Source organism: Cucurbita maxima, unplaced genomic scaffold (assembly GCF_002738345.1).
Source record: "Cucurbita maxima cultivar Rimu unplaced genomic scaffold, Cmax_1.0 Cma_Scf00011, whole genome shotgun sequence".
In the NCBI taxonomy this organism is placed as follows: domain Eukaryota; kingdom Viridiplantae; phylum Streptophyta; class Magnoliopsida; order Cucurbitales; family Cucurbitaceae; genus Cucurbita; species Cucurbita maxima.
In genome coordinates, this window is record NW_019272027.1 from 2,379,667 (window position 1) to 2,390,396 (window position 10,730).

General features: G+C 34.0%; 2 protein-coding genes across 3 annotated transcripts in view; one reads left to right on the forward strand and one right to left on the reverse strand.

Moving 5' to 3' along the window:
* The window catches only part of LOC111486380, a 4,670-nt gene extending 977 nt beyond the window's left edge, over positions 1 to 3,693 (forward strand). The window contains exons 2-7 of the mRNA XM_023133480.1: positions 708 to 807; positions 918 to 1,038; positions 1,153 to 1,274; positions 1,799 to 1,920; positions 2,020 to 2,179; positions 3,363 to 3,693. Coding sequence (XP_022989248.1) covers positions 708 to 807; positions 918 to 1,038; positions 1,153 to 1,274; positions 1,799 to 1,920; positions 2,020 to 2,179; positions 3,363 to 3,477 — 740 coding nt within the window. The 3' untranslated portion in view covers positions 3,478 to 3,693. The remainder of the gene's footprint in view (positions 1 to 707; positions 808 to 917; positions 1,039 to 1,152; positions 1,275 to 1,798; positions 1,921 to 2,019; positions 2,180 to 3,362) is intronic.
* Positions 3,694 to 4,414: 721 nt separating this feature from the next.
* The window catches only part of LOC111486390 (probable kinetochore protein NUF2), a 12,932-nt gene continuing 6,616 nt past the window's right edge, over positions 4,415 to 10,730 (reverse strand). The window contains exons 6-12 of one of the 2 annotated variants that reach the window (XM_023133500.1): positions 9,052 to 9,141; positions 6,535 to 6,642; positions 5,707 to 5,760; positions 5,514 to 5,628; positions 4,991 to 5,148; positions 4,790 to 4,885; positions 4,415 to 4,675 (exon numbers count right to left, since the gene is read on the reverse strand). In XM_023133500.1, the coding sequence (XP_022989268.1) occupies positions 4,625 to 4,675; positions 4,790 to 4,885; positions 4,991 to 5,148; positions 5,514 to 5,628; positions 5,707 to 5,760; positions 6,535 to 6,642; positions 9,052 to 9,141 (672 nt within the window). In that variant the 3' untranslated portion in view covers positions 4,415 to 4,624. The remainder of the gene's footprint in view (positions 4,676 to 4,789; positions 4,886 to 4,990; positions 5,149 to 5,513; positions 5,629 to 5,706; positions 5,761 to 6,534; positions 6,643 to 9,051; positions 9,142 to 10,730) is intronic. The other variant, XM_023133501.1, reaches the window with a different exon arrangement.

Here is a 10,730-nt window from a genome sequence, read left to right on the forward strand (position 1 = left end):
TTTTTTTTTTTTTTTTTTTTTTTTTTTTTTTTTTTTTTTTTTTTTTTTTTTTTTTTTTTTTTTTAAGAGAATCCTTAATACAGATCTTCTGAATGTCGCTCCGATTGGTTTTGGGTCGCTTTTCAATTTTTAACATGACTTGGGATCGATGTTTTAAAAGACTAAAGACATTCTCTAGATTCATTCCCTTGAAGAGGCAGGCATAAGTCGGTGATCAAAGTAGAAATGAATCAAATTCCATAACTCATGTTGTATTAGCATTGCATTAAATTAATATTATTCTTCTGATGGTTAAAACGAAGCGAAAAATTTAGAATGAAGATAACTGTGAATGCACCTATTTATTAATGTAATTGTTTCAATTATTTTTAGCATCATACATGTAATGATCATAGTGAGAATCATCACTCTTATTTAATTCTTTTGATAAGTATGTTCCAAAAACCATAAAAAGAACTTCCTAATTCACTTACAAAAGAAGAACCACTATTAGTCTAAAAAATTACAAGCCTCTTATGATCTGAAGAAGGCTTAATCCTCTTTCAATCTAGAGAAGATGTAAACCTTGAGGTATATATAGATAGTTTGAGTTTCACGTCGAGGCTTGATCTGGGTCTCTACTTTTTTTCTTATTCAATTTTTGTTGTTGTATATATATGTTTTGCTAAATATTGATCTCAAAGTTTTGGCCTTTTCCTTTTTTTCAGGTATACCTAATGCTCTTAACGTGGTTTCAAATTTTCCCTTCTTGGTTATCGGTCTCATAGGCCTTGTCCTTTGTTATCGTGAGAATTACTTTAGGCTGAGGTGCATTTTCTTTTGATCTTTTGTCTATTATCTTTCCTAATTTTTTGATCTTCTATGATGAAGTAATTTATTGTGCCATATTAATTTTAAATTGATCATGTTTTCCACAGTTTGCAAGGTGAGCTTTATGGCTGGACTTGCTTTTATATTGGCGTGGCTCTTGTAGCCTTTGGTTCCTCGTATTATCATCTTGAGCCAAACGACGCACGCCTTGTTTGGGATCGTTTACCTGTGAGTCACTTCCCCAGTTATGGAGCATTGCTTATATAGATTATTTCAAACATCTAATCGTATTGCAAGCAGTATATTGTAATTTTGAATCATTTACTCTTCTGGAAATTGTAGATGACCATTGCCTTCACTTCGATCATCTCAATCTTTATTATTGAAAGAATTGATGAGCAGAAGGGAACACTGTCCATCGTGCCTTTATTGTTGGTTGGTATAGTTAGCATTTTATATTGGTGGTAAGTGCTTTCAAATTTTCTTTTAACAGTTAGCATTTTACTAGTTAAACTCGGCATTGTTGTAAACAGTTCGGAATACTTCATCTTATATCATTGAAAAATTGGTTTTGGTACTAAAGTCCAGATTATGAGAGTTATGGAGTAATGCAACATTAATGGTTTAGTGGGAATGATAGGTTTGACTTTGTTTTGTAAAAACACTGTATGCTAGCCAATGACCAAGTAATGCCATATTAGTTATTAACGTAACAAATGCAATTCTTGTTCGAACTGCTATCTGAGCTTCTGTGTTATTTGTAGTACAAATTAACAGTCTAGCTTTTGAGAATTACGAATCTTCTTTGACTTTTGGATGATCAAAATGCAGTAGTAAAAAGATATCAAATGTTTCCTTCAAACTTTCGGAGGTTAATGGTTATCTCAACATTTAAATGCAAGAAATACCAGCTTGATTATGGAATGCACTTTAGGGAATTTCTGGTCTGGGTTTTTTGTTGTACATGATTGACCTATGTCTTTTGCAGCTTGTTTGATGATCTACGCCCATATGCACTTGTCCAGTTTCTTCCTTGTATTGCTATTCCATTAATGACTATTTTATTACCTCCAATGTATACACATTCTACCTACTGGCTTTGGGCTGCAGGTCAGTTTCCGCTTTAAGGTATTCTGTTGCTGTTTAATGTCTTGCATTAGTGTTGACTGTTGGTAATATGTAATCGTGGATACTTTGTTATTCTTACAGGGTTTTATTTATTAGCAAAGGTAGAAGAAGCTAGCGATAAACTGATATATAATTGGACATTTCATATTGTTAGTGGTCACACGCTCAAGCACTTATGTGCTGCTATGGTTCCTGTCTTCTTAACTTTGATGCTTGCTAAGCGAACAATTGAACCAGAAAGGCAATTATTTCTTATTCTCTATTCTTTTAATTGTTTTTAACTTGCCATTGTTTATTATGCAACAATGATTTATTTTGAAAGTGTGTACTTGTGGAAATGCTACTCTGAAATACTAAAATGAGACGAAGTAGAAGTAATTATGCAAATGTCTGACATTTCTCTTGCAGTTCTGTTTTTATTCATTTCTGATATGGAATTGAAACTATGTTTGAATAGGATCTTGTTATTTGCATGTTTTAGATTTTATAGGAGTTTTAGTATATATATAATAGAAACAATTTTATTGAGGATATGAAATTACAAGGAGTTAAACTCCAATAAGCCCCAACCCAAGGTAGTTACACAGACCTTATCCAATTGGATAAAACAGAAGAAATGCTAAAGCACCGACACTTTTGTTTCATTTTCTTGCCAGCAAAGGGGTCAAAAGGAATATCCTTATCTTGGAAGATTCTTTCGATACCTTTCTTGCCAAGTAAGCTGGAAGAAAGCCCTGAAGAACTGCATCTAAAGGAGCTTCTTTTCCTTGTTGCAAGGATGACCCAATGAGTTGGTTTGACCTTGTTCTATCTCCTTCCACCTTTATGTTCTTATTTTACCCCAAGTCTTGTATCATTGTTAATGGAACATGAATGCTCCATTCTTATGATATGTGTATCTCTGTAATGGGATATCTCTTTGAGATCTTTTTTAGATTATGATGTTTTTCTCTTTTAGAGGGTGCTCTGTTATCCCAAGAGATTCACATGGTTTGCTCACCATCACCTTAGAAAAATCTTCTTATAGTTCTATGGACAACATATCCTCTGTCTCTCACTCCCTTCAAATCTACAGTTTATCTTCTCTTTTGGCCGATTGGAGGCGCTTTTTGTAGCCTACCTCGACATGGGATCAATTTCCACAAATTAGATATTGAGGTGGTAGAGGAGTGGATGTGGTCTTTGGTGATCAGGATAAGTTATTACTGTTCCTCTTACCTTGTCTGCAAGAAATTGGTCAAATCATGGAAGAATATCTGGGTCGAGGGAAGTAGCATAGCTGGAATGTTTCCCAATTTGTATGCTCTTTCTTCTATTTATCACAAGACCATACTATACTTTCATCCATAACTTGCATACTTTACCATTTCAATATCTTTGCATTATAAGCCTTTTATGAACACTTGTTTTGTGATGTCTTGCAGGCAGAGTTTATATAAGATTTGGAAGGTGTCATGGATGAAGGTCAGAGATAATAAGACCAAGGTAGAGGCCTCAGCTTGTTCCTTCTCATCTATCCCTGTCCAAGAACCACAATAGTTGTGTAAATTATTGCCAAAAACTTCGACCAAGTAAATAATGCACTTGTATAGTTGTATGTAAACATTAAGAAAGCACCACGCAAAACTCAGTTTTCCAAATGTAACCACTTGTTAGTTGTCTCCAAATTCTTATATGCTGACTCCAATGTTAATGGAGTATAGCGTAAATCGTAGTTTTTGCTATTGAGTACTAATCAATGGATAATATTGTTTTCAATCTTTTTGATTCTTTATTATGTCTTTTGGAGAAAACTTTGAGTTCTTTATTTTAAGTACTTAAATACTAAAAGATTGAAATGAAAAATTAAATATTTTTTACCGTCAATATAAAATGTATTCAGGTTCTATAACTTCTTTGTTAAGTCACAAGTAGTACGAGAGTGGTACGAGCAAGAGGACGAGAAAAAAAATGATTTAACATGTTCTTCGTTGTCGGCTCGAGGCAGTCACTAGAGATTAGGCCAACGCGTTTTCGTTACCAAATTGGCAACATTGTGAATCAAAGGAGCTTGACGATGTTTCATGAGCAAATCTAATACTTTTACAAATGTATAAGAAAGAGTTTCCATTATATCAATTAACCTCACAAACTTCATAAACTTGATTCATTTATGAAGGTTTAGGAGCTTCATTGCTATTGCTATACTATACTGGTAAGTCTCTATAAATGTAAATGGTGGTTTTTCAGGGTACATTGATTCCATTATACAATAATTAGTTTGGACTGAAAAAAGAAAAAATCAATATACTATAATTATAATAATCATTTGTTGAAGTGTTTTCTATCTCTTGTTCCAAAGCTTATGATTAGTTTTCACTCAATGAGAAAGTTCTTTATGATGAAAATGGTCCTTAGAAGAAGAAAATCTTGGGATCTAACACTTTGTTTAACTAATTACTTCTATTGAACTCACCAGAAGCAAACTCCAAACCAATCTTACAAACGAACAGTTTATGGAGCTGATTGATTATCATTAATTATACATACTGAACAGGCAGAAGCTCCAATAAGGGGTTATATATATATATATGGATTAGAGCAAAAGCTCAATTTCTTAATCAAAAGGGTAACAGACTAGAAATTGCTAGAAATTGACCTTAAGAGTGGACAATCATCTACTGGAATGTGTCTGCTCCTCTTCCTCTTATGGCTTCACTTCCATCAATGCCCCAAACGAGTTTGTATATTGGTGAAACTGCAATCAAAATGTTAACAGACTACTTATTTTTGTTGTTAAGAAACATGTCCGGAACTATATATAGAATTACATGTTTCCCATTTTTTAAAAAACATAAATTGTGGTCTGCACCTCTTTCATAATATTCTCGCATTTATGCAGTAGTTCTTGCTGTTTATGGACATTAGATTCTCTCATGGAATTTGTTTTTGAAGTCACAGCATCAACCTGCCACCACAGTTATGAGCAAAACAAGTAAAAGAGAATTCTTGTCATGAGCAAATGGATTAGACTGAATCCTTTTGAAAAGTAGGATTGAAGAGAGAACAAAACCTCCATGAGCACTGCTTCAACATTTTTTTGCCTTTGTTCTAAATCAAGCTTCATTGATTCAACCTCCAACCTCACGTTATTCAACTCTTTTGCAGCTTCCTCACATTTCACATCTCTTTCCTTCTCTGTCTGCCTTCTTAAATCTTCCAACTGTCGCACTGGAGAGAGGAAAACAAGTTTTCTTACAGAAAAAAAAAAAAAAAAAGAGAACAGAGAAGAGAATAAGCACTATAAAGACAGTGTAATAGTGAAGTAAAGACGCCATTGTACCACTAAAAATATATTAAAGAGCAGTTTGATAACCTTTTTTTTTTTTTTAATTTCTCGATATTATATTTGGTAACTAGCATTTTTCTTTGTTTTCTCATCTACTTATAAAATCTCGCCCAAATTCTTTCTTTTGTGTTTTTGAAGTTTGTCTAAAATTTGAAGTGTAAACATGTGATGAACACAGAAAATATAGGCATATGTAGGCATAAGCTTAATTTTTGAAAATAAAAAATAAAGAGATAGAGCCAACAACCTTTTGCCTCATGTTCAACCAATTTGACCTGAAGCGATTTATCTACAACTTCCTCATCACTTAGCTTAGCTTTCAAGGCCTTGAATTCCTTTTCAACCGACTTAGCAGAGTTCACCTATCAAAAGAGGTGCCCATAACTTAGCCAATAAAGTTCTGTCATGACACCTCAATAGCGCTATTAGCACATTCAAACCTGTTCCTGTATAGTCTGCATCTGAGCAAGGTGCTTCAACATTTTCCTGGAAACCTGAAAAATGTTGCGTCAAGAGTTCATCAAGCCATCATCTGAATTTTCCTTTAAGCGATAAAAAATTTCATATTGTATGTTGAGACGGATATCTAACATGTATATATATATATATAAATTTTCTACAGTGAGAAAAGTAATAATAATATAAAACAAGTGTGCGAAGACCAAGTACAAGGCAAGTTTAGACTTCATAAATAACAAAAAAAAAATCACGTCACAAAAACTAGTAAGAATTTGTGAAAAAGTTGTCTAAATGAGCTTTGAACAGCTTATGAAAATTAGTAAGATATTAGTCTTAGGAGTTGGAACCCTTATGATATTTTTCTATCATGTAGGCTAAATCATATAACAACAAGTGTTTTTCTTTTTCCTTCTTTTAGGGATATCCATGTGCCTAGGTAAGCTTGCATGCATCTCAAATATTCTTACGGCACAACCACCTGACTCTATTACATTTGGTTGTTAAGGTAACCAATTAGATATTACATTTTTGTTGTTAAATTTTGTTTCCTTTCGTCAAAATGCATTAGACAACGATGTGATCTGAAGTTTAATTTAATAACAAAAAGCCACAAGTGGTAAAAAACAGCCATGAATTCATGACTAAAAACTCTTAAAATCTGAGTTGGTGCAAGAATCAGATAAAACATGAATAGGCAGAAAGTATGTTGTTTTTGAGCTCAAACTCAATTCTAAACCAAAATATAAATAAGTTTAGATAAAGAAAAGTAATACAATTGTACCAAATCAACATAATCTCAAATGGGTTACCTTTGAATAAACCTCAACAATGCCAGTCTTCTCCTGAAAAGCTTGCATTGCCAACTTTTCAGCATTCTTGGCCTCCTCCCTAGCTAATTTTTTCTCCTCCAAAGCCCTCTTTAAGTAGAAAAGATGAAGAAAAAAATGGTTGAAAGAGAATTTAATGCTCGATTATCAAATAGAAAAAAAGGGATAAACTACCTCAAGATGATAAGAGTTAATACAATCATACCATCACATTTTAAATTTGATCTATTAATTCCTACACTTTTTTTATTCGAAACAGCTTCATAAAATTGCAAAAAGGGAAGACTCTAATCTAAGAGAGTTACACATAAAATCTCTCAACCTCCCAAATCTCTTCTAAAGACCTCTCCACCCTCTCAAGTTCTACTATTTCTCTCCATACACTCCCCATAGTACTACATCAAATAAATTATTTCTTATCCAAAATAAGAGAGAGAAAAAAAACTTAATCCCAAAAAGAGATTGATGCTTAAACAATGGGAAATTACTAACCTATTAGCCTCACTACGGGCATGTGAAAAATCATGGTTAGATTAATCTCCAAAAGGTTGAAGAACGTCTTAAAGAAAGTCTGACCTTCAAGTGTTCTAGACTATCAATTGGCATTAGTTGAAAGTCACCAGCTTCTTGATGTCTCGCTTATTGCAAATGAACTAATCAATAAATGGAATTTGAAAAAAAGGAAAAGGGTTGCCATCAAACTATATATAGTAAAGGATTTTGACAATGCAGATTAAGCTTTTCTCGAAGATAGTCTCCACACCAAAGGGTTTGGCTCTTGAAGAAGGAATTGGATTTGTTATGGATTGTCTTAGTAGGATGTTATCACATTTAGCACCACAAGGCTTGATTAAAGGATTCAAGGTTGAGAAGGACCCTATTATATTTCCATGATAAAAAGGAACTTGACAATCTACCTTTTTACCATCAAGTTCTTCAAGGAGGCATTCAGTCCAAATTTAAGTCACCAAAGATAGAATTTTTTGGCATAAATTGTACAACAAATTTCTACAGTTTTGCCAAGGATTTTGCTCGGGAATGTTGAGAGAACGGTTACAAGAATGGGAAAATACTTGTATTCAAAAGGGTGGTAGCTCACTTTCATTCATGCTACTCTCACCAACCTCCCTATTATTTTATTTCTTTTAAATATTCCTACAAGATTGCAACAGTTATGGAGAAGAATTACAGAAACTTCTTTTGGCATGGTAGCAAAGAGAGGAGGTTTTCTCCACAAATGGAAACAAAATTAAGCTATTCATCAATGAAGGTGGTCTTGGTATATACCAATTGGAGCAAAAGAACCACTCTTTTAGTCAAGTGGACTCGGCGTTTTCACTTTGAAAAAAGGGATCTTTAAGAAGAATCACTGCTACAAAATTTGGTACCTCACACTTCAGTCTCAAACCAGGTAATCATTCGTTATGCTGATCAAAAGACCCTTGGAAATTCCTTATGAATCAAGAGACCTTATTCACAGTCGTTACGCTTGTAAAGTTGGAAATAGTGCATTTAATTTTTTTTTTTTTTTTGGTCTGACACTTGGGCTGGGCAGAAACCCCTCAGAATTTCTTTTCCTCCAGTTGTTTACTTTGTCCAGCAAGGAGGCCATTGTTTGAGAGGTATGGAACAACTCAAATGATTGTTGAATCTAGGCTTAAGATACCTTGAAGAGGAAGAAATTGACAAATGGGCAACTCTACCCCACCTTTTATCAGCCATTTACCCATCTCAGAGGGCTTATTGTTGCTCTTGGAAGATTTACAATAACGAGGCCTTCTCAACCAAATCTCCAGCTCTATATCTTGCAACCAGTGTTATGAAGGTAAGTGCTTCCATTTACCATGGAATCTGTAAAGGGATTGACACAAAGAAGGTCAAAAGTTCACTTGGGAGCTACGTCACTCATCCATTAACACCCACAAGAAGCTGCAAACAAATCACCTTGGCTATTCCTCTACCCCAACTGGTGCTCCATTCGCAAAATTGCATCGGAGTCACAAAAGCATCACTTTAATTTGTGTTCTTTTACGACAGATTTTTGGGACTGGAGTTTATCAAGCTTTGGTTCCTCTACTGTTTTGTTGGAGATCCATCACGTTGTTTGCTTCAGTATTGACTGACCATCCTTTCAAGGGGAGAAAGAAACCCGATCAACATTTCCATTAGAGCCTTCCTACGGTTCACTTGGAATCAAAGGAACAATCGCATGCTTAAGGAAGGAGAGACGCTTTGATAGCTTTTCTGATTCAGTATTGTTTATGAACTTATCTTGGTGCAAAAGTTATCCTTACTTTGACATTACGGCTTATCCTTTCTTTCCCATTGAAAATATATTTTTGCAATTCTATTATATTACGTTTTCCCCTTCTTGTACTTTCATCTCATTAACGAAACCAAAGGATGTTTTCTCTAAAAAAAACAATAATAGGAGAATATAAACACAACTTTTGGTTAAAAAAATGGAGATGAGGAACGTAGAAACAAGGGGGAAAAAACCTGCAACTTATCTGGTGACTGAACAATTTTTGATCGCAAATTTGCATTTTCTTGCACACTTTGTACGAGGAGAAATTCTGCATTAGAAATCTGAAAATATACAAAGAAATCAGTGAGAAAATAGCAAACATTTTAAGAACAGATACATAGGGCATGTTCATATTATCTGGCATCATAAGAAAACCAAAAAGAATCTGTGACACACAAACAAGCAAAAAAACAAACAAACAAACGGTTAGTCTGCATGTACAAAAAAATATGACAATAGTAGAAGATACGGCTCCTTGTGCTAGGGTCAAGTCAATGCAGAATAAAAGTTTAGTTGTAAAAGTAGCAGCAATAAGAAACTTTTAAAAAACAAGAATCACATAATGGAATTTACAACAAGAAACAAAAGCGTGATCGTAATTAAAGAAGATTAAAATCCTCAGCACCATACCAACCAACACTAAACACACCAATTTCGGTCAAGAACAAAAGCAGAGGCTCAGCAAAATAGAAGAAAATGGAAACCTCCATTACTTTCAATCCTTTCCACCCTACATGCTGTCGAGCATCCCAATTTTCTCCCAGAAAATGGAAACCTCCCACCTTCTTCCATAAACCAAGACACCCTCCCAACTCCATCGATTGACCACTCTCCAATTTGAGCAAGGTTTTATCAGCAGTAAAGGGATTCATTAAACAACTTGAAATTTCTTTCTTAAGAGCTTCAAAGATAATCTTCCAATCAACGAAACATCAATGTATTCCAAGGAAGACAATGGAACTGGTTTACCATCCCCCAACCTTTGCTGACCTGAGATATACTAAAACTCTCTTCCCCCAACTTACTTGGATCGACCACCTGCTTTGGCTTTTGAAGGAATTTGTCCAACAGTACCCAGAAAACCTTTCAACCTCGTTTTTTAATCCAACCAAAACCAATATACAGTTTATATCTCCTCAATTGGATGAAAATAAAAATTCCACAAATCAACCTAACTGATTGGAACGTTTAAGATTAAAAAGTAACCTTTTGAAACTCGCATTTGCTTGAAAAGCTTGACATTGTAGGGACATTTCCGTAGAAGAGAGGGATTGCTCAACCATCATGACAATTCCACTGAGACTTAATAAAGAAAGAATGATCCTGCTTTTTTTCTTTCAACAAATAATAACCATGACCTTGAGCAAAAGGATTTATTGGCTACACAACTACTCTCCATCTTACAAAAGAGGAACTTTTCATGAAATCAACAAAGCTTATAAGAACCTAGAAAGGAGAGAGCTGCCTTTTTCTTGAACTAAGCTTTGGGATAAGGAACAAGAGGTTCAAGGGATTAAATTTTGCAATGGGCGTTTTTAGACCTAGCTGAACTTTACTCCTCCATTTGGTGTTCATTCTATAAAAAAATTGTAATTATGAGCTATTTCATATCTTTGCGAATTAGGAGTCCTTTTTAAGCTCATTGATCTTGTGGGGATAACTCACCTCCCACACTTTTTCACACGGCCCTTTTGTTAATATATATCTCAACTTCTTTTCCTTAAAAGAAAAATACATAAAAAAGAACTTAAAACCTCATATTGATCTTTCTACCCATGAACTTCACAAAAAAAAAAAAAAAAAAAAAAAAAAAAAAAAAAAAAAAAAAAAAAAAAAAAAAAAAAAAAAAAAAAAAAAAAAAAAAAAAAAA